Source organism: Mustela erminea, chromosome 13, assembly GCF_009829155.1.
Source record: "Mustela erminea isolate mMusErm1 chromosome 13, mMusErm1.Pri, whole genome shotgun sequence".
In the NCBI taxonomy this organism is placed as follows: domain Eukaryota; kingdom Metazoa; phylum Chordata; class Mammalia; order Carnivora; family Mustelidae; genus Mustela; species Mustela erminea.
In genome coordinates this window covers 3865183-3892455 of record NC_045626.1, presented here as the reverse complement: position 1 = coordinate 3892455, position 27273 = coordinate 3865183, and the positions used below count along the sequence as shown (strand labels likewise).

At 43.5% G+C, this 27273-nt stretch overlaps 1 protein-coding gene across 8 annotated transcripts in view; it reads left to right on the top strand.

Moving 5' to 3' along the window:
- Window positions 1-27273, top strand: part of ZNF407 (zinc finger protein 407) — a 433426-nt gene that overhangs the window by 279216 nt on the left and 126937 nt on the right. For all 8 annotated transcript variants that reach the window (XM_032309887.1, XM_032309881.1, XM_032309880.1 and 5 more), the window contains one exon: window positions 13453-13631. In XM_032309887.1, coding sequence (XP_032165778.1) covers window positions 13453-13631 — 179 coding nt within the window. The remainder of the gene's footprint in view (window positions 1-13452; window positions 13632-27273) is intronic.

The window sequence follows — 27273 nt, the reverse complement described above, 5'->3', positions numbered from 1 at the left end:
TACTATATATTCCTTTAAAATAAGACATTTGAGAGACTTACAAGGGACAAAGAGAAGCATTGTGTGCAGAGACTGAAATGAACCGGTTATTTTTAAATGGATTACGTGGAGCATTTTGTAAAGATGAACATAGATTAGTAAGTAAATCCAGTGGCCCCTCGCCATCAGTGACTATTTTCTGTTAACTGTTTCTGCTAAGTGATCCTATAACTTCAGAATTAGAAAAGCCTTCAATGCTCCTTGATAAGACTCAATTTAACAGAATTAATAAAGTATTCACTTGAAATCTACGATCGAGCAAATATGCACTCGGGGAGTTTTGTAAGGAGTGGAGTTCCAGCCAGGGAAAGATTCTTTGGGAAGACTTTCAGGGAGGGGAAAGCTTGCAGTTTCCTGTGGTCATGCACTTGGCAGAAAAACTTCCTGTCTCCCATCCCGCGTCCTCGCTCTGCTCCCAGCCTGGATGGGTGACAGGCCAGGCCCTCTAGTTGACCGTGTGTGAGGGATGCCGTCTGCTTTTGGCCCATGAAGTATTTACAATTTTAGGGGAGTCCATCCCCCTGCAACTAGACAAGAAGAGTCTTCGAGCAGGTCGGGGTGTGTGCCATCATGTCTGTCTGTGAGGCCACCCGCGGGCCGCGGTACCCTTTCGGAAGGTGTTGGTGTTTGAAATCGAGCCGTTTTACTTTTCTCTTCAACATTATTAGATTGTCCCAAGTAAAACCAAACTCTGGCCTAGACTATCAGAAATAATGTAAAATACATTTGGTTCAGTGAAATTCTACTGATGTCACCTTGAATCTGAAAAATCTGTCCACTAGAAATGCTACAGTAGATTTTCATATATCTATTATATGTTATATAACATAGGATATGTCTTAATGGCACGTGATTTGTCAAGTAGCCTTTTTCTCAGGTCACTAACTTCCAGCCACAGTTCAGTCACGTACCACTTCAGTGGTTCGGACTCCTTCATGGGTATGTCTCTGGAGACCGTTTTGTCGCCTTCTCCCCTCTTACAAATATGACTCCAGTGATTACATGGACCTAAAAGGATGGACAGGCCACCCCTTCCTGAACATCCTTTGTACATACCCTTTGGCTCAGAAGACTTCTCTTCCTTGTGCCTTTCCTGGTTTGACAACATTTCATGTCGTTAAGCTTAGGCGGTTAACAGAAAAGGACGGAATAAAACCCATCATGTAAGGAAATAAATGCGAAGAGGTAAAGACTTGGGTGGGGGCTGTGTTTTCCAAAGGTCCAGTACAAAAGGAAGGACAAGATGACACTGAAGAGAGTTTCTGCTGGCGCTTACTGCTGGCCGACAGATTAGCGGAAGGAGACGGAGCAGTCTGTAGGCTAATTGGACGTTTTGGTTTTCACAAATCATGATCTTCATGCGATATTGTTAGCTCAGCTTAGAAAAAGTGTTTTTGTGGCCAAATAACTTTGAGAACACACTTGGTATAGTGCCCTTTGTCTGCTCCCTCTAGATCATCATGAGCAGTGCGGTGAAGACTCGCAGGACTCCTGCTGTAGAAGTTTCCTCCTGGCCTCCACTGGTGATACAGCAGGATATTGAGAGTCGAAACAGTTAATGCAATGTATTGTTTCTCTTTGAGCCAGAGAAGAGTCAAGGAGAAATCAAGGTTCTTCGGGGCTTGCACTCACCAGTGGCCCCTCCTTCCTCCATAGGACACGGAGGACAGGCCAGGTCTGGCCACACATTTAAATCAGTCTCCTTTTCTCACTTCACAGGGGAGGAGGGAGGCCGTTCTTGAACTGTTAAGACTAACGAAGTAATTTGGGTTTCTAGCAGCGTTCAGTGTTGCTGCCTCCCATTTTCTTCCTTGTGATTTTCATTGTTCTCCAACAGAGTAGAAGGTGGGAAGGAGGTTGTTAGGTTTAAAGCAGATTCTCTCCTCTTTGGGGTTGTAGATGCCTTGAGCAGAGATTGAGTAGAGAAGTACTGTAATGAGATGTGACCGTGGGGCCATGAATGGTGAGGAGCGGGTGGCCGGTTGTGCCTTCACCTGGAAAGTGGCAGTGGTGACACAGTAGGCAAACCTCTGACATCGTCGAAGGAGGTGCTCTCTCCGTAGGAAGTGTGCACCTCGTATGTCTTGTTAGAAATCAGCTGAAGTCAGTAAGGCATCTTAAGTAGTGTGGAAAAGCAAGGTGGCTTTAGGCCATTATCAATTAAAGATTCCATTGAAGGGATCTTTAATTGATAATGCAGTAGTGCAAAGGTGAGATTGTTCACTCTGTTTCAGAATTCCGTTTTCTGTTACAAAGCACACTGTGGACGTACGTGACTCCTCTGTCAAACGGGATTGCCTATGGAGGTGGAACCCAAACCCTTCCTTTGTATGTTTCCTATTCTGTGTGTGATAGGCACTACATTAAATATAGGTTGAATAAATTCATTTTGGAAACAGGAAGTTACTACAGGAGGAAATAAGGGGTTTTTTTGTTTTTGTTTTGTTTTTTGTTTTTGTTACTGGACACTTTACATATGAACTGAAGTGGTAATTGGGCTTACATGGCTTATCTTCTGAAAGTGCCTTCCAGGGAGTGGGTTTGGCCTGGCCTTGTTCCCATGGCTTTTAGACCAGCACCTACCTGTGCTAAGAGAGGCCTCCTGGGGATCACACGTGGCTGGTGCAGCAGCTGCCATCGGGCAGCTCTCTCCTTAGGCACACAGTTCCCTGTGCTAGCTGCTCTCAGAACATGGCCGCGAGCACAAGGACAGCACCATGACCAGGAACCTGGATCCCTGTGTCTACTTGGGAACAATGGAAGATGATCAGTAATGCCTTGATTTCCATCCGCTTCTGTGCTGACTTAACAAATTCTTTTGTTTGATAAGACGTGGTTCTGCTTTAGCATCAGATTATGCCCATCACCTTCCATCACATAAGGTACACTAACATAATTATAACTGAGAAATGGAGAGAGAAAATGTATATGGGTTCTTGTGGTCAGAGCGATTAATTTCAAGGAACTGGGATTTATGAACAGCATACTGTCATGAACATAAGTGATCTGGTAGGAATTACCCTATTTAATAGAAGCCACCAGTTAAGGGGGAAAATGAAAAGAAAATTCACAGAATTTAGAGCAGGGTGATCCAGAAGCTACCCAATTAAAATTTGCAGGAAAAATTCAAGGCATTATATTTTGTGATTATTTCTGATACCTATAAACTCTTTTTGTCTTATATTAAAAACAACAACAACAAAAGCCTTTGGATAATTTTTTAAGTAATTAAACATGCCATTATTTTTAAATATCTATTTTACTTAAATACCCATAAAATTTACCATCGTACATTATTTTTACTATTTGAACCCTGTCATTTGAAGAGTCAGAGTTTCACTGTTGCACCCCATTTCCCCTGAGATAAACACTTGTATCTTGGTCCTGGTGGAGATAACCTAAATACTTTGCCTATTCCTATCTTCTTTGGTTTGCACACAGCATCTGGTTGTTGTAACATGTCCAAAAAAGTTGGCTCGATTACCCTATTTTCTGCAACACCCCTCCTCTCTTCCCTGTTTTTATTGTGGTATTCTATTTGACCATCCAAGTGGTTACCTTTACAGCTTGATTTACTGTACTTAAATCTTTTACCTGATTCATCAGTGTGAATTGTCTCTATGTAAACAGGATCATCTTTGCATTTCGGGTCTGTTCCCAGCTTATGTTGGCTGTACTGCTTATTGTTTATAATATTTACATTTGATACAATACTGTACAGTCCACTTGCTTTTAAAATACATGCTCTGATCATATTTGCTTTGCATGAGTAAAAGCTAGAAGATACTCTGATGAATCATCCAACTGTTCCAAACATATACTAAGCAAACATGATCGTTTCCTGGCTTGGAAACCTTTCCATAAAGATAGTTACCATCAATAGTTTGCTGACTTTCCTTTTTATACCCATTTAGTGCATTCATATGTCTATGTGACTATGTGTATATAATTTTAAAGAGCTAGAAGAAGCCATATGTGTATTCAGTTGGGACTTGCTTTATACTTGTTTTAACTTAATAGTATGTCTTGGAAATTTTTCTGTAGTGGGACATAAGGCTTACCTTCTTTTATTTGATGTTTTGGTACAACAAATAGGGGTGAATGATGAGAAGTGTACCTACCAGGCCCTTGTCAATGGCACTTGTGGGGAGAAAGTCAAAGGCTCGTGGATGTTGTTCCTCCCTTGAGCCTGTGTCCACACCTCTTGTACTCTGAAACATCACCCAATTTTACAGTGTTGGAGGCCATACTGGGAAAGTCCTGGGTCTTTGGCTATGGAACTGTTCAGCTCCATCACTGGAGGAGCGCTGTTCCCAGGGATGTGTGTTCAGAGCTATTGTTGAGCAGTGTAGCAACCTGGCCCTCCAGGTCTCTTGCCTTGCCCTCACACCACGGAACATTCCTGGTTGGGGAATATCCTCTCTCTTCTGCAGTCAGGCTGTGTCCTCCCAGTGCTCTACCAGGGTGTAGTTGGCTTCCATGAAGCTTTGTAGGACAGCAGCTCCTCCCCAGGGAAACAGGCTTGCAAGTTAACCCTTGCCTCTCAGCAGTGTTGAATCCCACAGTGTGGGTCACCAAAATGAATGACCCATTCCTCTTGTTAACACCTATCTAGCTTCAAATTTTTTCTCAGTGTTTAATGTTTAGCTAAATAATGGTTTAATGATTCTTCTGGTGGTTAATTTCTAGAAATTGAATTCCTAAATCCGAAAGTATGTATATGATTTAATGTTGAAAGCTATCCTCAAGTGTCTCCCAAAAGCTGACACTTGGCAGCGGTGATACTCATTTCCCTTCCCAATAATTAATATTACCAATCTTCTTTAATTTTGCCCCTCTCTTAGGCTTTAATTTGTATTTCCTTGGCTCCTAGAATCATTGATTACCTTTTAATGCTTACATGACCTTTTATAGATCCCCAATTATAACTTTCTTGCTTATGCGCTCGTCCTCCAGCTTTCGAGAGTTTTCTCTTTTTCCTTATTAATCGTAAGTGCTCGTCTTTTAGTCTTTGTATTAATCATTTGTCTTTATTTATGTTGCATGTATTCTCTCATTTCCTCAACTTGTCTTAACTTTATTTATAACGTACTATGGTACAGAGCCGTTTTAACTTTTAGGAAGTATATTTTGCTACATCTTTTTGTAGCATTTGGGCTTTGAATTTAGGAGTGCTCTTTCCAACCAAGATTATAAAAATATTTTCTTGTATTTTCTTCTAGCACTTTTATAATTTAGTGTGCTTATGTTAATGCTAAAATCCAAATGGCATTTATTTTTACATGGTTAGGGCTATAAGAATCTAATTTGTTTCTCCCCATACAGCAGGCTTTTGACTCAACACCATTTATTATATAAAACCCATCGTTTCCGTATTGATCAGAAATGACATCTTTATCCCTTATATATGTGGATATTTGTGCTGTCTGTCCTGGTGATTTATTTGGTTCAACACTCCAAATGACATTCTTTTGCTAAACATCATCGATAAAATGTTTCATTTTAGACAGGGGATTATGAAATTCTTTATTCTTACAGCTTCTCACCAATTTTAAATTTAAACAGCACAAATGTTCCATAGTCTAAAATTATCAGGCTCCTTCCTTATGGGCCCTTAGTGAGAACAGACATGGTAGAGGATGATAGACCCTGGGCTGCGCTACTAGCACTGTGAGGCCACCCTGAGCTCGCGCAGTGGAGCGCGTCCCGCCGGCTTGCGGTGACCTGGCAGCTTCGTGTTCTTCTCTCCCATAGAGATTCTCTCATTTTTCTTAGACTGTTTTTTTGCCCAGTAAATTTATAATTAAATACTACTGGTTAAGAAAATAACTTCTTAAGTTTAATTTACATAAATGCTTTCCTTGGATTATTCCTTATTCATTTTGAATTACTGTTATAAAGATATAGTAGAAGCCCCTTTCCACTGAAATTTTAGATAAATACGTACTACAGTGCATAGTATTGATACATTCGTTCCAATACTTAAAGCGTAACTACAGAGTAATTATTTTCAAGGATGTGAGTTCAAAGACTATAATCCAAACAGGCAGGTGAAGAAATTGCATTTCTCAATATGCACACATACATACATTTACATAACTGTTTGGGGAATCTGTTTTTATTCAAATGAATTGAAATGGCCTTTCAAATACATTAAGAAATACAATAAGAAAATTGCTAGTAATGATCCTTTGGTTGAACTGTCTTCCATTTAATAGGAAGACTAGTAGTAGTAATAAAAAAAGAATTGGTTACCTACTGCATTTTCTGAACATGCTTGATCTAATTTACTTTAATTCTCCTGACAGCCTTGTGAGATATATGTATTATTCCCATAAACCAAGAGTATGCCATGGTCAGAAAGTTTAAGAATCAAGGTGTTGAACAAAACTGACTTCTTTCTTTAAGTAGAACTTTCAGAATTTTTTATGTCAATTTACATACAGAGCAATGCCAAATTGTTACCAAAAGATTAATCACTAATTTCACACAAGTGAATCTGAGAACATTGAGGCAGATATGTAGCTTCTCTTGGGGAAACAGAAAACTCAGATTTATTTAGAATCTCTGTGTGCAGAGACCCTTGTATATACTTCAGCACATGACCTCTGGGCCAGTCTCTCTTTGTTTCAGCTTCTGTATCAGAAAGATTATATTATCAGTACATATTAGTAAATACATAGGAAATACCCAGTTGTGTCATGGATATTAATTTATTATTGGCCCAGGTCTCTCTGTTCCGTAGTTAGCTTGAGATGTTTGCCATGCCTGCTGAAGACCACAGTCTTACGACTGACTCCCTGATGGCCTGGGTTGGTCTCTGTGAGCCTGCGGTGACGGAAGGAGAAAGAACAATGTGGAGGGATGAGTTCAACCAGATGTGAGCCTGCTGTGGCCTGGCTCATTGAAATAGGTTGGCTCGTGCTCAGACTGACCAGCTCACTGTAATCGGAAGTCCAGAATTAGCTTCAAATGAGTAAAATACTGGTGAGATGACATTTCAAGTCCATGGGGGCAGAGATGGACTAGTAATGAACAGTGTGGAGAGATCTGGTCTACAGTCTGGGTGTGCACTTGGCCACCACACTCTCAGGTGGCTCTGAAATGGATCTAACACTTAATGTATGGTTATACAACTGTACAAGTAGCAGAACCAGATTTGGGACAATTCTTTTATAACTTCCAAAGAAGGAAGCCATAGAACAAAATTTAAAAACTTCTGCTTTTCCATAAGCAAAGTCAAAAGAAGAAAAAAAGGAAACGAAGGAAAAAAATGTGCAGCTTCTGTCATAGACCGTCAGTCTCCTTAATGTAAAAGAGAATGAGTAACAACACTAGAAAAAAGGAGATCAAAATACGAAACAGTGAAAAGAAAATACATATGGCATTTCAATATTTGAAGATACTTAGCCTCATTCATTATAAGAAAAATGCAAATTAAAACTTAAAAACTTAAAAAAATGAAACTCCAGTGAGCTGGAGTTTTTTCCTCCTACCAAATGGGCAAAAATTTGAAAGTTTGGTAACATACTTCATTGGCAAGAATGCAAAAACAGGATCTCTCCAACGTTGTTGGTGGAAGTGTAAATTGCTACAACTTCTCTGGAGGGCAATTTGGCAGAATTTATCAAAATTACAAAAGCATATGCCCATTGACATTTGAAACACTTCCATTTGGCATCATGAAATTCTCTTGGCATCCTGAGGAATACAAAGTGTTCCACAAGATTATTCATTGCAACCTTGTTTACACTAGCGAGTGATTGGAAACAACCTCCATGCCCATCAGTAGAGGATCGCTTAAACATAATGCACTGTATCCATACTGTGGAACACTGAGTGGCTGCTCGGCAAGGGGAAGAAGAAGGCAGAGGAGAGGGCGAGGGAGGCGCCAGGAGAGTGGAAAACACAGCAGGAGGCTCTCACATGCTGATGTGGAAAGAGCCCCCTTGCTGCATTGTTAGGTAAGGAAAGCAAGATTATGTACCAGGAGGGTGGAGATAAGACTGTACAATATATCTAGGGTTTGAAAAAGTCATTTTTAATTCTCCCAAAAGATTGATGAGAAGTTATAACTTGTACCTGCCAGAGGGAGTGGGGGTTATCTGGGCAGAGCGGGACAGCGGTAGAAGGCCGACTTTCACTGTGTCTGTCCGTCCTTAGTCTTTTTGTTTGAAATACACAGATGAGTGTTTGTTCAACAACTTCACTGGTGCTTTTTGTTTTAATAACCAAAATAACATATATCAAAAGAGGGAAAAATTCATAGTTTTTTGAGCTTCCTTTCCTTAGACTAAATATAAATTTAATTTAACGCTTTTTTTTGTAATAGTGAGTTAGTAAGTAGTGCTAATAAATAATTTTGCAGAGCTCCAGAAGCACTTCTGATGTTCTGGTCATTATTTTGATACACATTGCCTTTGGCTGAATAAAGTATTTCCTTTATTACATATATTTTAAGAAGCCTTAAAGTGAGTTCCCATTTTGGTCCTTTGGCTATTGCCCCACTCGTGTAGTATGTAATGCCTAGTACCTTACTCTGTGTATCTCTCATGAGCTGCCTCAAGACTGTCAACACAGCACATCCCCAAATCTAATTCTGAGTTTCCCATAACTTCCGTTCACACCGTGCGTGCACGTCGTGGTCCCAGCAAGGACTGTGTCCCTAATCCTCGCGGGGAGCCTGCAGCCGGTGCTCAGGCCTCTAACTTCGGAGGAACCACACTGCTCCAGCTTCCCGTGCCGAGTCCCGAGTAGTTGTCCTTCTTCTTCTGCCACAGGGTCTTGATTCCTGTGGCTCTGGAGTAACTTCTCAGCTCAGAACGTGTGAGTCCTCCAACAAAGTTCTTTTCTGAGACTGTATTGGCTCTGGCAGGCCCTACGCATTTCCATATGAACCTTAAGAGCAGCATTTCATTTCTGTAAAACATTCCACTGAGCCTTTGACAGGAGTGTGTTAATTTTTTAAAATATTTTATTTGTTTATTTATTAGACAGAGACAGCGAGAGAGGGAACACAAGCAGGGAGCGTGGGAGAGGGAAGCGGGCTCCCTGTTGAGCAAAGAGCCCGATGCGGGGCTCAATCCCAGAACCCTGGGATCATGACCTGAGCCGAAGGCAGAGGCTTTAAGACTGAGCCACTCAGGCGCCCCTACAGGGAAGGGAGTGCATTAAATCCGGACATCAGTTTGGAGAGTATCGCCATCGTAATATCAAGTCTTCCAGTCTATGAACTTGGGACACAAATAAGCGTTTTACATTAAAAATCAGTGTCAAAGTGAAGACATTGTTCAGACAAGCAGTCATAATGACTGTGTGCCCGGCTGGCTTAACTGCTGTTATGCCTGGAGATTCAGCCATGGTGCTGTCGGCAGCGACATCTGAGCGCCCCACCTTCTCCTGTGCCACCAGCCTTGCTTAGCCCCACTTTGATTTGCCGTGCCCATCCCTACTCATGAGTTCTGTTTGTGGGAAGAATGAGCATTTTGGGGCTAAATAGCATTCAGAATTACTTACAGAAGGTGTCTGATCTATTTATTGTTCCTTGAGTTTTGTGGCATGTGACAGGATGTTCTCGAATGCAGGGAGGAGCCTTTGCCTCTGCCTCCTTCAGGTGCTCTGCTGCGAAGCGCGGGGGCACAGTACGTCCTAGCTTTCACTTCTTAGCCTTTGATCAGAACAGTTTGATTTTGTAGATGCGAAAGGCTCATTTTTGTTCCATTATTTTAAAAAGTTTTCTGTGGCGTGACATTAAAGGCAGAGGAACACATTTTGATTGCATGCAGGTACGCGGCCATCCGTGAAGTGTATGTATCTTTCCTACTGCAGACGCGCATTGCCTGTTTTACGTTCTTGTTAGCCTGTGCTTAATCCTAATGTATTTAATTAGCACGTATTTGATTTAATTTAATCTTATCTATTTGTGTAAAAAACAAAATTATTAAAATATATATATACTTGTATTATACATAAAATATATGATTAGTATATGTAGTATAGATAAAAATGTGCGTGTGTGTGTATGTAGACCTGTGTGTATGAAGTGGCTCTTAATACCTTGTGAAATATCAGCGAACACAGCACTTCTTTCTTGTTTCAGTCTCTATTTTTGAATAAAAAGAAGCCTCTCACCTTTTTAAATTCTCCCCCCTTCACTTGCTTCACCGTTAGTCTCCTGATTGTTCGCTCCCACATGCTATTTAGGTACTAAGAGATGTTGGTTTATTTTTGTCCAAGACACACCCTTTCCAAAAACAAAATACTGTTTTCCATGTCACCTCTTAAAGACCGTCCCTGGAGATGAGGATCCATTGCTTTACGTTATCTTGTGTTTCAGTACGTGTTACAGATTGAAGGCGGTGGTGGGTTGGTAATTCTGATTACCTCACTTGATCAGGATTGTGTTTGATGATTTTTTTTTAATTTTAATTTAATTTTTTTTCAGTGTTCCAGAATTCATTGTTTATGCACCACACCCAGTGCTCCATGCAATACATGCCCTCCTCAATACCCACCACCAGGCTCACCCAACCCCACACCCCCCACCCCTCCAAAACCCTCCGTTTGTTTCTCAGAGTCCACAGTCTCTCATGGTTCGTCACCCCCTCCTGTGGTTTCGCTTACTTGTCTTTGATCATTTTTGATGCCTCGCTTTTTCCATGAGGAAATAATATCAGTAGTACCAGAGAGTGGGCAGTCCTAATAACAGCACGGACTGAATACAGTGGGGGCTGTTGGTTCTCACTTCACTCCCCAGTGTCGGTACACACGGGTGAGTTGAGGGGCTGTCATGGAACACCAGTGGGAGATCTCCAGAATTGTGGGACTGATCAGGAGGGGCTCACTCAGCTAGTGGGAGAATTCAAAACACGGTCCTCTTCCTTTTAATTGTCACAGAAGTGGACAGATGTTTCATGCACTCCCAGATGTTCTCCGGTTACTTTGTCAACATGATGCTATTATTCCAAGGATATTTATAGAATCAAGAGACTCTACAATCTCCTCCTTTCCCTCGACTGTGCCTAGTATCGTTGATATGCTTACATGTAAGGACGGAGGTCTGAACCGTTGATGGTCAGTCAGCTCATCTCCTGGTGCTCCCCCTTCTCTGTAGAATCCCTCACCGTCTCTGCCTCTAGGAGTCGCGTGAGGGCCTCAGAGTAGCAGGCCAGTGGCCAGCACAGAGGACACGAGAGGTCCTTATTCAGTTTTTACTTAGTACAGTGATGATTAACAGTAGGGATTTATAGAAAAAGCAAGTCTGGTAATTCAGTAGTGGCAAGAAAGAGATAGGCCGTATATGCATATTCTCACAAACGTAAGGTATATTTAGTCTAAGTCTAGGTTTATTCAGAAACTGATATAAAGCTTGACAGAACCCTAGCCAAAGGCAAAGCTTATAGAAGCTGAAAAAAATCTCTGATGGTGTTCTGGCTCTTCTTATTTTTAAAGGTGTTTGTTGTTGTTATGAAATTTTTAATGGAAATAATAAATTCTTTTTTTTTTTTTTTTTAAGATTTTATTTATTTATTTGACACAGAGAGATCACAAGTAGGCAGAGAGGCAGGCAGAGAGAGAGAGGAGGAAGCAGGCTCCCTGCTGAGCAGAGAGCCCGACGCGGGACTCGATCCCAGGACCCTGAGATCATGACCTGAGCCGAAGGCAGCGGCTTAACCCACTGAGCCACCCAGGCGCCCAGAAATAATAAATTCTTAATGGAAATAATATATAATCAAAGTATATTTGGGAAATGGAAGCGGGCATTGTTGTGTAGTTGCATTCCCATCTTGCTGTGCTTTCTGGTCCAGCTATAGAGGGATTTGTCTGGTTTAATCTTTCCAACTCTACATAGTTGGGCACGTGCTTTTCAGGACAGGTTCTGTCTGGGGATGGATGGGATTCAGCCCGAGCTTCTCCAAGGGGCTGGCTTGGATCCAGTTACAAGACTGTTCCCGTAACACGGACGCCCGTTCACGAGGACAGTATTTGCATTTCTGCTTCATCTGGTGTCTCTAGGAGAGCTCGTCCCTGTCCCTCCACGTTGGTGGAGTGCTGTTCCTAGAGCTGCTGCCATGAGCTCCTCCTTGCTCTCCTGATACTCCTCCGTTGTCTGCGCGTGCGTGAAGGGACCATGTGCGCACTGGCTCTCTGGACTTCTGATGTTGCCTTTGCCTGTGAGCAATAGCGTCGGCCTGATGCGCTTGTTGGGCTGGATCCATTCTCGCTTTCCTCACCACTGTTCTTAGAGCACCTGCGGCAAAGTCAGCTGCGCAGCGCGTGACACACGAGTGGAATCCCACCTGAGTGTTGGGGCGCAGAGCCTCGCCGAGCTTCCGCGTAGGACCTTTCATCGTCTGGTGACATGCGAGATGGGTTTGCTAACTACCGTTTTCCTACCTCACTGGTCACAGAAGCTTCACTTCAAACAATTCCTGCAGGAATTTTGTGCTCGGTGGTACCCTCCAGAGATGCTGATGATCCTGTTGCTTGATTTTTTTCTTCTGGCATTTAATTTTGCTCTGTGGGAAACTTGAGGCCAGCCTGATTTTTTGTTTCTAGTTAAGTGCACACCCTGTCCCCCTTCCCCGGCCAACCTGCTTGCATCTGCAGTGCCCTTTTTAGTACTGTTCTAGCAGAGACAAAGAAAGCAGCTGTGTCTGTGTTCAGAAAGGGTCTAGGTGTGCAGTGTCTGATGCCCAGAGTGGCAGAAGGAGGAGGCAGCAGGGGGAAGAGTGTGCTTCCCGGAGCTCAGGCCTGTTCCCTGGCATCCGGGCACTTCAGGCCCTGCCTTTCTGAACTGGTAGGAGAAGTCGGAGAGGACCCTCTCCCTACTTCCAGGACTCTCTGCCATCCGGAATACGGGGCCTCCATGGTATCTTTCAGCCCCTCGCGCTGAGACCGACACCAGCGAGGAGAGCTCCCGGGCGCCCGACCCACTGCTGCTTTTCTGTCTTAACACTGTTTTAGAGCTCACTTGACAGAACTTAAAAGCCACAGCTGCTTTGTTTCCTCAGTGCTCGAAATTCAATGAGGCCCCTGTGCTTTTCTTTGCACCACTCCTCCCTGGTGGAAGGTGTGTTCTTGGGGTTAAGGAAACTCCTTCAGTGCCCTCAAGTGGCACCAGAATAATCTGATAGTAAAACTGTAGAACCCGGGATTTTGTGCTTCAGGTTCCACATAGAACGGGATCACGAAGGTTAAAGACCAACCTAAAAATTAGCACCAGATTCACAGACACTACCAGCGTTACGGGATGACTGTGTTACATGCGTGGGAATTACTGCACCAGGACAGCCCCGGACCAGGGCCTGGCCCACAGGAAGGCCTCCATACGTGTTAGCTCGTATCCTCGTCTGCGGTCTCATGGTGCTGATTCGACCGTAACGCGGGTTACTTTTCTTTCTTTCTTGGTAGGTCAAACTGTGCTGAAAACATCCGAAAGCACATTTTACACACGGGCAAACACGAAGGAGTGAAGATGTACAACTGCCCTAAGTGTGACTACGGAACGAACGTGCCTGTGGAGTTCCGGAACCACCTGAAGGAGCAGCACCCCGACATCGAGAACCCGGACCTGGCTTATTTGCATGCTGGTAAGGGCTCGCACTGTGAACGTGGTGTCGCTCATCCCAAGCGTGAGGACACCGTGTGTCCGTTACTGTCGCTTATTTTCACACAGTAGAGCATGTGAAAGCATCTTCCTCAAGACCTGGAAAAGCGCATTCCGGGCTCATCCCACCCAACTGTGAAAACGGTTCTTTCCTCACAGTCATCAAGAATACATACGACAAAATAATCCTCCCAGGACAGTAAAATCAGTCACCGCGAATAGTCAGCAGTTGGCTGACTAAAACGATAGCAGTTGTTTGAACTCCACGTTTTGACTAATTGGTAACAGTTTTAAGTTTTTTTCTAAAAAGGTTGGTGATGTCCAACATTATGCTGTATCCCTGTGCACACGGTCCTGGGGTGAGTTCCCGGAGAGGGAGACCACAGGCCCCGGGGTGTGAGTTGAGCAGCTTGAACGTCAGCCCCATTCCCTTACTGAGTGACTCCGGGCCTGCTGTGTACCCCTGCCTGGTGGGGACAGTAAGGGCTGTTAGCACAGCATGTCACCATCTGCACCGGGTAGTGCAGTGTGTGTGCACCACTCATGTCCCAGAGATTAGGAGGGACTTGTCTGCAGTGTGAGGGGCACGGGGCTGAGGGCACAGGCTGACCACTTGGTCTCATGTCCCTGCGTCAGTGGGTCAGCAGATCCATACCTGTGTGTAGCCCAGCGTGCCGTTTTAGGAACAAGCAACCTCGAGTGTGGCGTTCCTACCCTGCAGAGCAGCAGGGGATGGATGACAAGAGTGAGGACACGTCAGAGGAAGCGCTCACCCTGAAGGAGATTTACAAAGAGTTCCAGAACGTAGGCCAAGCAGGACTGTCTTTCAGTGATGCCAGCTGATACAGGGGGTGTTTTTTTAGGCAAATGCCATGGGATCAGTTAGAGCCACGTGAAAACTCTGCTTTCCGTACTGGGCCTGTGACCTCCAGCAGGCCAGCCTCCTCACGCCTCGGGTTCCTCCTCTGTAAGTCTCTGTGGAGGCATCTGTTTTCAGGGTCGTTGTGAGGAGTGAAAAAGCTTATGGTCAAGCCCAGTACTTTTTCCGCCTGCCTAGCAGGAGCAGTGCAGAAGGGCTGCAGGGTCCTGGTGCTAATGCCGGACCATAGGGTCCCGGTGCTGTTGCTGGACCATAGGGTCCCGGTCTCATGCCGGACGTGTGACCAGAGGGTTTGAAAGTCACAGGAAACCCCACCCAAGATGAAAAGTTACGGGAAACCCTACCCATTTGCCTACCCATTAAGTAGCGTTTGCTCAGATAACATTTATGTTAAAAGAAATGGAACTTAACGGATGATTTGGGTTAGAAAGATATTCTTATTTATTCATTATTAATACATCTGGCAGTTTAAGGTTATTACTTGTTTTTTGCTGATGTGTTCTTTCAGATTTCTGTGCATGCGCATATGTGACTGGCTTTTTAAGCAGTGGTAGAATGTCTGTTGTTGTCATCTGTGTTGTGTCCAGGGCTATTTTTGAAAAACAAAAACACAGGTTGGTATTCCTTGCATGTTGGTGAGGTTGTTACCGAAATGTTTTGAACTGGACCGTTTATAGCTTTAGCACAAGAACAGATAAAGTCAAATTGCAGTGTCTTCTGACCATCAGTTCCCATGGTTCTTCCTTAAGTTGAGTCATGGCCAAACCGAGGCCAGAAATACTGCCTGTGGAGGGAGGCCCTTCAAGTAGCCACCAAGCAAAATGACCTGAATTGACGCCAGGTATCAGGAAAGTACCGGTTTTCAGGAGAGCCCCGCTGCGCCTCCTCAGGGCGCAGTGTCAGCGACTTCTGTCTCTCCGTTGCACCAGCTGGGCACTGCAAATGGGCTGTTTCCCTAAAATAAAGTCCTTACAACTTTCAGATGAGCACCGGCCGGAGGAGGAGGGAACTAATTGCAGAGCGTGGACGCACATTCTGTCTGTGGCTCTGCACAGCCTGCGTGGCCCGCGCCGTAGCTGCCGCAGCCGCCGCAGCCACGCTGGTGTTCCCTGGAGAGGCGTTTTGAGATATTATTAGTATGAGACAAGTTTCAGGAAAACTTAGTCTAGTTTCTGTGTGTATGTGTGTGATGCTCATGCGCATAGGGTCCTGGTTTTCAGTCTATATGTGGATTCTGTTTGAAACTGTTTTCTGCGGGAGCCGCCGTAGCGAGCGTCCCTCGACCGCACCCGTGCAGTGGCCTGTCTGTCGTTGGTGTCGTCAGTAGTAATCTGTCGTTGGTGCCCCCCGGGCCTGGCACTCACGCTCTCTGGTAGTATTTTTGCTTTGGTACACTTAGCTCGGTTAAGAGAAAACTTTAAAAAGGTGAAGATTTTTAGGCTGTAACAGACTTTCTAACCTTGTGATTGTTAATCGTCCGTAGCACCTGCGGGGTGGGGGAAAGGAGCCTTCCTCGGTCTGAAGTAAGACTCTGAACCGAGCTGCTGCGGCTCCGCATTCTGCACCGTCTGGCGGCGGAATGAGGCGCCGCACCTGCCAAACCCATGCTGGGCGGGTGGTCCCGGGACAGGTCCCGCCGCGGCACGAGGGTTTTGTGCAAGAGTGGTTCCCAGAGGGTGCCGTCCGCTGTGTTCTCTGCCGTCTACACTGTACTTGTGCTGAGCGTCTCGTAACCCGGCATTCGGGGAAGCACATTGTGCAGTTCTTGGAATAAAGGGTTGAGTTTAAATCTACCCAAAAACAGATGAACAAACTCACTCTGGTCCTCACATGGTTCTACCATGTGTATCAAACATCCGAAAGACCAGCAGGAGGGACACATTAAACAGTGGCCACGGGAAGTGCCATTTGGGGTATTTTCATTTTTAGTTGAGATAGTATTTGGAAATTTATATGTTCAAGTAAGGAAGATAGCTCTGGGGAAAGAGGCTTTGCTGTGTCGCTGCGCTTCCCCTGGTGGGGGACACGAACATGTTTCTGAAATCCTGGAGGCAGTGTGACCTAGCCAGAGTTCCCTGGAGGCCGGGTCATGCCCTGGTTCACCATGTCGTGAGGTCGCAGCCCTCTGCATGTCCTCATGCGCAGAGTTAGGGACGTTCTGTGCTCCCCGGGGCATGTAGGAGTGGCCTTCAGGAGAGGCTAGATCTGAACGTCCGTCCCATTCCCTTATTGAGTGACTCCGCGCCTGTTGTGTACCCCTCTGCCCGGTGGGGACAGTAAGAGCTGTTAGTACAGCATGTCATCCTCTGCACCAGGTGATGCAGTGTGTGCACAGTGACATGCGCCCGCACTGCGCGTCCTGGGTCTCCAGCGCCTCTCTGCGTAATTCGTGGTCTCACGTCTCAGTGACTTTCACCAACTGAACCAGTGATCTTGGTATCGTTTCTCAGTTCACACTCCAGAGAATTAGAGGCTCTGTGTGAGCTCTGATTTTGGTTACAGCTTTGTTCAAAAAGCATAAAAGTGGTGATTTTTAAAATAAAAGTTGATTGTTTAAAAATGTGTTTGTTCATTTTTAGGCATTTGGGGATTTTTCTAGTTCTCTTCTTGCTAACTGTTGAAAGAGTAATATAAATCGATTTCTAGCTTCCATCTACTTTGCTTATAGAGAATAATGCTGAATTATTTCAATCCTTTGAAATTTGTTTATGCTTTCTTTGTGCACAGCATTTGGTTAATTTTGGTAAATGTTTGAGACATTCTAGAAAGGAGCATAAATAATGGTGCTCTTTGGTGTGTATTCTGTGCTCCGTACACATCACTTAACACCGCGTTTTTCACTGTGCTGTTCGATTCCCTGCATTTGTACATGGTTTCATGCTACCTCTGTCAGCTGCAGAGAAGGGTGCCATGCAGTCGCCCACTACAATTGCAGATTTGTCTGCGTTCTCTTTTCTTAAATTCTCTTACTTTTGGCTTTACATATTTCAAAGATATGACTGACTACTCAGAACTTTAGTATTATTTCATACACATCCTCCACTATCATAAAGAAAATGTGTATATTCCTTATAATCACGAAATGTGCCTTTTTGTCTGTTGTAGTGCTTCTTGCTGTCACTCCTTGTCTCACGATGGTGCAGCTGCATCAGCTTCTCTACAAACTGCATATAGAGCTGCATTTGGTTTTTTGATCTGCTGTGACAGTTTTAATCTTTTACATGAATAGTCTTTTACTTTTGTACTTGTACTTTATATCATCATTAATACCTTCGTCATGATCTAGGGTAGAAACTACCCAAATGTCCACCCAGCAGAACGCATAGAAGGCTGTGTGGTCACCGAGTGCCCTGTGGCTGCGGAAACAAGCTGTAGGGAAATGTCATGCTCGTAGAGTTGGATGTACTAAAGCTTTTCTAGATACATAGTTTTTTGTTTGTTTGCTTTGGTTTTTTTAAAGATTTTATTCATTTATTTGACAGACAGAGATCACAAGTAGGCAGAGAGGCAGGCAGAGAGAGGCGGGGAGGCAGGCTCCCTGCTGAGGAGAGAGCCCCAGGCGGGGCTTGATCCCAGGACCCTGGGATCCCAGGACCCTGGGATCATGACCTGGGCTGAAGGCAGAGGCTTAACCCACTGAGCCACCCAGGCTCCCCTGTTTTTTTAAAACATGATTTATTTACTTCCTGTATTTCTAGAGAGATTCATTTAGGTCCATTCTAGATCCACCGCGATGAGACTTTACAATCATATTAATCCCCACAAAACCGACATCAAATTAAAAGTTGCCAGAATTCTGTCATTGTACATTATAATTTTTTTCTCTTTAGTGAAACCCATTTCACCCCACAAATGATCTTTATTTGACCTTTATATCACCGACTGCTTGTCTGCCGTCCCCGTTACTGAAACCTCAGCTCGGTGTTCGTTCACTGCGCCCGGAGCGGGAAGAAAGACGCTCCGAGTTTGCAGTGCACGTGACCTTCTGCCGGTTGTGGGGGCCGGTCAGGAGCGGCACCTGGAGGAGGGGACGGTGAAGGGCGAGGAGGCCACGAGAAGGTGCAGGGGAGCACGTGTGGCTCTCGTGATTGTGACAAAGAAGGAAACGAGATGGTTCTCTCTCGTGAATTCCAGGCCGCTACCTCAGAGAGCGTGCTTGCCTCTGAGGTGGCGCTCGCTGCTGCCGGGTGCCTGCCTGCAGGCCAGGGCGGCCTGGCCACACTCTGCACCGTGACTGTGACGTCACCTCAGTTCCTTCACCTTTCCCCTGGGAAGCTGGGACTTCTAGTGTCGGAAATGTGCCTGTGTTTGCTTAAAGGTGAGATCAAGTGATGGTCTCTGTTCAGGAGAAACTAAGTGTTAAGTGATGACATGGTATTTTCTCTCATTCCTTTGTTTTCTACTGTTACAGGGTTTTTAAAAAGAATTTATATGAACTGATGTGATTTTCATCAGTTCTTATATATTAAGACTTAATCATTTAAAAATGTACATCAGGTCACCTGTCCTGTGCAGTGTGATAGCCCACAAATCTACCGTAGTCTCTCCACAAACTGGGGTTTTCTTATTGTTCCTTAAGATAATCGGTTTTTTAATTCTTAAAACATGTATTATGTGATCGTATCCCGTAGCATTTTCCTCCTACCTAAGCATAAGAGGAAGAATGGGAACGCTCGGTTCTTCCCCGACCCCACGTCCTTTGTCTTTCCAGCGCCGACCAGTCCGTACCACTTAAACTCTGAGGACACTTACGGGTCCCTTGGTTCTCCGCGCGCGCACTGCCGCGTGTTCGGGAGGCCTGGATTCCAGGTTCTGCCCTGGAGCCCCGTGCTTCACCTGTCACGGTTAAGAAACAACAGCTGTAGCCTTTTGTGTCTTAACCATTCCCTCTCATTTTGCGGAATATTCAGATTTCCTCATAGAAAAGATTTTCTCCGTCATTAATTAAAAGCATTAGTGTTCTGATCCACAGAGCCTTGTAGGATGTAGTTTTCCCCAGATTGTAGGGCCTTCTATTTTTAACCCCATTACTTTCAGCCCCTTTTGTTAGTTGGTGCTCTGACACATGTCATGACATTTTGTACAATAATTCATTTTATGAAGAGGTCCAAAAATCTCAGAAAATCCTGACAGTGTCTCATTGGTTCTCCTTACATAAACCAATTATTACTTCAACCTAAAAAGGAACGAAATTTTTTCTGACAGGATTGCCTTTGGTAAATCCATGCTGACTCACTCCTATTAAATTGTACTTCTCCAAATGTATCATTAAGCTCATCCATAAGTATCATCTCAAATTTATTTCCTAATATAGATGTTAGACTAGCAGCTCTATAATTTTCAGCCTCTACCCTCTCTCTTTACAATCTTCAGACTGGATTCCTTGTTTTCTAGGCTCCTGGTATTTCACCACCGACAAAAGACTTCCTAAAATAATTAACAGTTCAACACTTTGATTCTTTACCCTCCGACATCACCCATGGGTTAATTTACTGTTTTTCGTAACTGCTGCTAACTGTCTTTGTTCCCGTCTCCCTCCTCTCTGTGTTCTGGCACCTTCTGTCTGGCACCGTGCTCCGTGTCCATCCTGGTGTGGCGGGTTCGAGTAGCTGGCTTTTCTCTCAGTCTCAGTCCTGTGGGATTTCCCGAGTTTAGAGCGAACTACCCCGCGTGCTGTATAGCTGGGGTGGGGGTGGGGGCTGCGGCGAGTCATGCGAAAGCAACGGTGTTGTCATCAGCCAGCTTTTCTCGGTAATCCGCTTGCTCTCCAGGATCCGCTCGTTTGCCGGATGATAAACAGATCCTCTCCGCTCATCCCTGTTTCTCTTCTATTGACTAATATACTGAAATATGTTTGTTTGCTAAACCTCCTAGGTATACATTTTAAAATATTTTTAATTCAATCTGCTTAGGAAGGAATGTTCTGGCTCTTCTTTGGTATGTCCAAGAACACACACCTGCTTATCCCCCTGGAGCAGGGTGAAGAACAGACGTGCTTCTTTCCTTCAGTCTGGTCCACACTGGTGCCGCCTGCTTCCCGCGGCCCCGCGGCCGTCGCGCAGCCCTGCGCGCTGGCCTTCCTGGAGTCTCGGCTGCCCCATCCTGCGAGCACGGGAGCTGGAGACCCATCAGCCTCTGTGGGTTGATGACATTATCATCGTGAAGCCTTAACATTTTGGAGTTTTAAGACTTCAGATAATCTGAAAACATGAGCTAGGAAGTAACATACACTAAATAAAATGAGCCACCATGGTAAATGTTTTCACGGTTGTCCAGGGCCTGGCAGATGGCACGGGGGTCAGTCAGATGAACTCGGTTGTAGCGTCCTGACTCTGTGGCTGTCAAGATGTGTGACTTTAAGCAAGTGACTCAGCCATTCTTTTCTGTGTTCTCTGACGCAAGGTGTGTGACCCTGGTTAGCCTTTCTTTTTACTATCAGATTAAATAATGCATATGAAAAAGCTTTGAAAATTATTATTGATACTGAGATTCTCTTAAAAAAAAAAAAAAAGATAGCAGGCTTTGTTATTGCCCTTTAGTAGTAGGAAGTTAGAAGAAAAAGACTGAAATGATTTCTTTGCATTTATTACAAAGAGTAATGAATCTTTTAACCATATATGTGTTAGTGGGTATCCGTGTATCAGCATAATATTCTGAATGTGGAGCTAAAGTTGGGGCTAGACAAGGTCTTTATTGGAAACATCACTTCATTTATTTGAATTATTTCTATTCTTTGTTATTTAGTATACTTTACATTTTTAAAACTGTTTTTGGGGCGCCTGGGTGGCTCAGTGGGTTAAGCCGCTGCCTTCGGCTCAGGTCATGATCTGAGGGTCCTGGGATCGAGTCCCACATCGGGCTCTCTGCTCAGCAGGGAGCCTGCTTCCTCCTCTCTCTCTCTCTGCCTGCGTCTCTGCCTACTTGTGATCTCTCTCTGTCAAATAAATAAATAAAATCTTTAAAAAATAATAATAAATAAAAAAAAAATAAAACTGTTTTTGTAAATGAGTATGACGCCGAGATAATGTCCTTTCTATTGCATATTTCAACATTCTGTAGAGTCCTGAATGGCAGTCACAACATTTAAAATAAAATGAGGGTCCACAATTAAAATACAGCTTTTGTTAGTAAACACCTCCTACAGTTGACTGAAGATAATCGGAAATTCATGTAAATCCACTCAATTAATCATTTCTGATGGATCTCGGGCCCTCGGAGCACTCAGGCTCATCCCCTAGCTACATGATCTTAGAAGTTTTAAAGTGAGGTTTAATTTTTTTTTTTTTTCCAGAAAAGAACTCCATGCTCTTCTTTCTTGGGAGGCCTAGCCAAGTGTAATTAGCCTGTGTAACTCAGAGTTACATTAACTTCCTCCTGGGATTCTTTCCTTGCCGCCACAAGGTTATGTAGGCACAGGACAGAATGCTAACCTCATCACCAGGCAAAATTGTGTTCTTATCTAGGTGAAGATTTACCACATTCATAAGCAGAAGTCTGAAAGTTAAAATAGTTAAAGAGAAAAAAAAAAAAAAAAGAAAACAAAATTGTGATCTTATCCCCCCTGACAACTTCATTTATCAAAATTTTAAGGGGAAAAAATTGATTGTGGAAAGTTATAGGGGATACAGTACGATTTTATCAGGTAATTGATGTGGCTTTTACTTATATATAGAACTTTTATCACCTGTTTAATTCAATATCATTTATATATTTTAAAAATTTACACACCCTCACATTTATATCTTGACCCTGACTAACATGCAATTTCCTACGAGAGAAACAAGGCAGGCGCTGGCAGGTCTTACTGCTGATAGCGCATAGCCGTCATTGTTTCTGTCGAAACCCTTTATGGAAGAAGAATGGAACAGGTTCTTCAAATTACAGGAGAAGTTTAGGAATACTATTTAATTGGCATTGAAATTTAGCTCAGAAGATGTAAAACGTACTTGTCAATCACTCGCAAATAAATTTATTTCTGGTTTTTTTGAGCAAAGTTATCAGCTAGCAGGTTTTCCTTGTTTTGAGTTTTTATTTTGAAATAATTTGGAGCTTACAGAAAAGTTGTGAAAACCGGGCAGAGTTCAAATATGCTTTGCCCCACTTCCCCGAATCTGAGTGTCAGATGTAACCATGGCAGGATTACCAAAACCGAAGACACGAGTGTCAGTGCCAGACCATCCGCTGAGCCACATCCTCCGTTCACGTCTCACAGGTCCCCTTCCTGTCCTTTCTCTTTTTCCAGAGCTCAGCTCCGGGGCTGACGTCCCCTCTCGTTCTTGTGTCTCTTCAGTCTTTCAGCCTCTCGCAACCCTGATTCTTCAAATGAATAGGGATCAGTTCTTCTGCAGAATGTTCTTTGTTTTCCACTAGTCTCAGGTTGACTCATGATTTGGCTAAGGTTCTTTAAGCGTCTCCCAGAGTAGACGTGCAGCATGTCAGGGTGCATTATGGCGGATGGTGTAAACTGGACCCATTGAGTGAGGTGGTGTCTCCATCTTTCTCCACTACAGACCTACTGTTTTCTCCTTTTAATTAATACACATCTCCGGAGAGATACTTCAGATTATGCAAATAGCCTGTTTCTCCTCAGGCATTTGCCCACTAATTTTGACATTCATTAGTGGATCTTGCCTACAACAGGATCTGTGGAGTTTTAGCGGTAATACTCTCTTTCCCTCATTCCTTCTGCGTTTAATTGGAATTCTTCTTTAAGGAGTATCTGTCCCTTCACTCCCAATTATTTTTTATTCAATTTATTTTTGCCAGTGTGATCTGTTGTACTCTGGTTTACAACTGAGAATAGTCAGATTGCTCCAGCGTCCGCCATCGTGAGCTCCTTCCAGCAGGCGCCTGCGTCCTTCGGGGTGCCGCATCCATTCAGGGACACCTCTTTACTTTCTAGTACCGCAGTGCGCTCCAGGCTCCTCTGGTGGTTTGCCTGCCTTGATCCTGAAATCTTCGTCTTCTTTAAGCAGCTTTGGTTTCTTTCATAGGAGAAGGGTGTTTAGAAACCAAGATCCGCACACTGTGTATACGCAGTGCTTCTGTGCACTCTCGGCTTGTGGGCTTTCCCAGCAGGCGGAAGGAGGAAACGGATGTGTGCACGCTGGCCCCTACATTCGCATGAATCCAGTTTTATTGATCTAAAACATAAATCATCTTAGACCTAAATATGATAACTAAACTATAATACCTATAGAAGAATACATACGAACAAATCTTTGTGGCCTTCGATTAGGCAATAGTTTTTGGATATGACACCAAAAGCACAGGCAATAAAAGAAAAAAATAAATAAATTGGACTTTATCAAAATTAAAAACTTTGGTGCCTCAAATGACATCAAGTGGATGAAAGGAAAACCTACAAAAATGAAAAAAAAAATTCTGCAGATCTATCTGATAAGGGACTTCCATCTAGAGTATATAAAGAACCCTTGAACTTAGCCATATCAAGGCAAAAAACCTAATTTAAAAACAGGCAAAGGATCTGAATATCCATTTTTCCAAAGAAGATACATAAATGGCACTAATCACATGAAAAGATGTTCAACATCATTGTCAGGGAAATGCAAATCAGCACCACAAGGGCATCTAGGTTGTTTACTCTCTCGGCAATTAAGTAAATAGAGCTGCTGTTAACATTCACATATAGGTTTCTGTGTGGCTGTGAGGTTTCATTGATCTTGGGTAAATTCCTGGAAATGAGATGCCTGGACAATGCAGCATGTGTATATTTAACCTGTAGAGGCAGCCGTGAAGCTGTTTGACAGACCCTGTACGTCTGACACTTCTGCCAGCCGTGTGTGAATTTCTGGTTGCTCTGCACCCTCGCAAGCACTTAGGATTGTTTAGTGGTAGTTAGTGGTTTTAATTTGTATTTGATCACTACCAATGTTGATTGTCAGTGCTTGTTTGCCATCTGTATATTTTCTTTGATGAAGTGTCTTTTGAAATAGTTTGCCCCTTTTCTCATTGGGTTACTGAGTTCTAGGAGTTGTTAATGTGTTTTTGATACAAGACCTGTATCAGATAGATGATTTTCAAATATTTTCCTTCATGTTGTGACTTGGCCTTTTTTTCCTCTTAATGCTGTCTTTCACAGAAAAAAACTTTTTTTTTTTTTGTTTTAAAAGATTATATTTATTTATTTGACAGAGAGAGAGCACAAGTAGGCGGAGCGGCTGGTGGCGGGGGTAGGGGGAGCAGGCTCCCCACGGAGCAGAGAGCCCTACGTGGGGTTCAATCCCAGGACCCTGAGATCCTGACCTGAGCTAAAGGCAGAGGCTTAACCTTGACTGAGCCCCCTAGGTGTCCCAGAGAAAACATTTTAATGCAGTAGCTCCTGCCCCCATATCCGTAGTTTTGCTTTCCACGGTTCCAGTCAGCCGCGGCCCGCTGTGATGTATCAGCAGATGGCCCTCCTTCTGATGCCTCACCGGAAGGTCCTTCGTAGCCTAGCACTGCTTCGTGAAGCCTACGTCACTGATCCATGCACATTTTATCATCTCCCCGCATCTCAAGGAGAGAAGGGGGAGTACGGTACAATGAGGTATTTTGGAAGAGAGAGAAACCACATTCACGTGACTTTTATTACAGTATATTGTTATACTTGTTCAATTTTATTATTAGGGGATGTTAATCTCTTTCTGTGTCCAATTTATAAATTAAACTGAAATATAGGTAGGTAGGTAGGTAGGTATGGCAATACAGTGGTTTCGGGAATCCGCTAGGGTTCTGGGAAGATGTGTATTGTGCGTAAGAGGGGACTACGGTATTCATGAAGTTCAGTTTATTGATGGGTTTCCTTAAGGTTTGTACTTTTCACGTGGTGTCTAACAACTGTGTGCGTAACGCAAGTTACAAAGATTAAGTCCTGTATTTTCTTCTGGAAGCTTTATGTTTTTGCATTTGTCTTACATATTTATATCCATGATCTGTTTCGAGTCAAATTTTGGATAACATGAGGTACAAGTTGAGGGTTTTGTTTTGGTTTGGTATGTTTTTACATGTGAGCATCTTTTTTTTTTTTTTCATTTTTGAACAACATTTGTTGAAAACCTTATGCCTTTTGCTTTTGTTGAAAATCAGTTGACAGTACTTCTTTGAATCCATTTCTTTCCTCTCTGCCACCATAGCAGTTTCTAAAATTAAGCATGCGTAGATCTTTTCGTTTGTTTCCAGTTTTTATTTGAGTTCCGTTGAGTTAATGTATAGTATAGTATTGGTTTCAGGTGTAGAATTTAGTGTTTTATCCCTACATACAACACCCAGTGCTCACACAAGTGCCTCCTTAATGCCCATCCCCATATGGCCCCACCCACCCACCACCTCCCTTCCACACCCCATAGCTTGTTCTCTGTAGTTCAGAGTCTTTTTTATGTATTTTTTTTTAAAGATTTTATTTATTTGACAGACAGAGATTACAAGTAGGCAGAGAGGCACACAGAGAGAGAGAGAGAGGAGGAGGAAGCAGGCTCCCTGCTGAGCAGAGAGCCCGATGTGGGGCTCGATCCCAGGACCCTGAGATCATGACCCGAGCCGAAGGCAGCGGCCTAACCCACTGAGCCACCCAGGCGCCCCCAGAGTCTTTTTTATGGTTCACATGTCTCTCCCCCCCCATGTTCACCCCCACCATGTTTCTTAAATTCCACATACAAGTGAAATCATACGGTATTTGTGTTTCTCTGACTGACTTATTTCTCTTAGCATAATATACTCTAGCTTCTTCCATGCCATTGCAAATAGCAGGATTTTGTTCTTTGTGATGGCCGAGTAATGTTCCCGTGTGTGTGTGTGTGTGTGTGTGTGTGTGTGTGTGTGTGTGTCCCCTACACCATCTTTATCCATTCATCGATGGACATTTGGGCCCTTCCCTCAGTGTGACTATTGTTCATAATGCTGCTGTAAACATCGGCCTGCCATATATCCTTTTGAATCAGTATTTTTGTGCCCTTTGGGTAAATAGCTAGTTATGCAGTTGCTGAGTTGTGGGGTAGTTCTATTTTTAATTTCTGAGGAAACTCCATACTGTTTTCCAGAGTAGCTGCACCAGTTTGCATTCCCACCAACAGGGTCAGAGGTCTCCCTTTTCTTTGCATTCTTGTCAACATTTGTTGTTTCCTGTGTTAATTTTAGCCATTCTGACAGGTGTAAGGTGATATCACTTTGTAGTTTTGATTTGCATTTCCCGGATAATGAGTGATGTTGAGCATCTTTTCATATGTCTGTTGGCCATCTGTATGTCTTCTTTGGAAAAATTCATCTCTTCTGCCCATTTCTTAACTGGATAATTTGTTCTTTGGGGTTTTGAGTTTGATAAATTCTTTATAGATTTTAGATAATAACCCTTTATCAGATATGTCATTTGCAAATATCTATTCCCATTAAAAGGTTGCATTTTAGTTTTGTTGATTGTTTCCTTTGCTCTGCAGAAGCCCTTTATCTTGATGAAGTCCCAGTAGTTCGTTTTTGCTTTTGTTTCCCTTGCCTCTGGATTCGTATCTAGTAAGAGGTTCCTATGGCCAATGCCAAAGAGGGTGCATCAGTTCTATTTACAAGTGCACCCAAACCCTTAAGATACCTAGGAATAAACCTAATCAAAGAGGTAAAAGATCTATACTCTGGAAACTATATAGCCCTTATGAAAGAAATTGAAGATGACATAATGAATGGAAAAACATTCCATGCTCATTAATGGGAAGAACAGATATTGTTAAAATGTCTATACTTCCCAAAGTAATATACA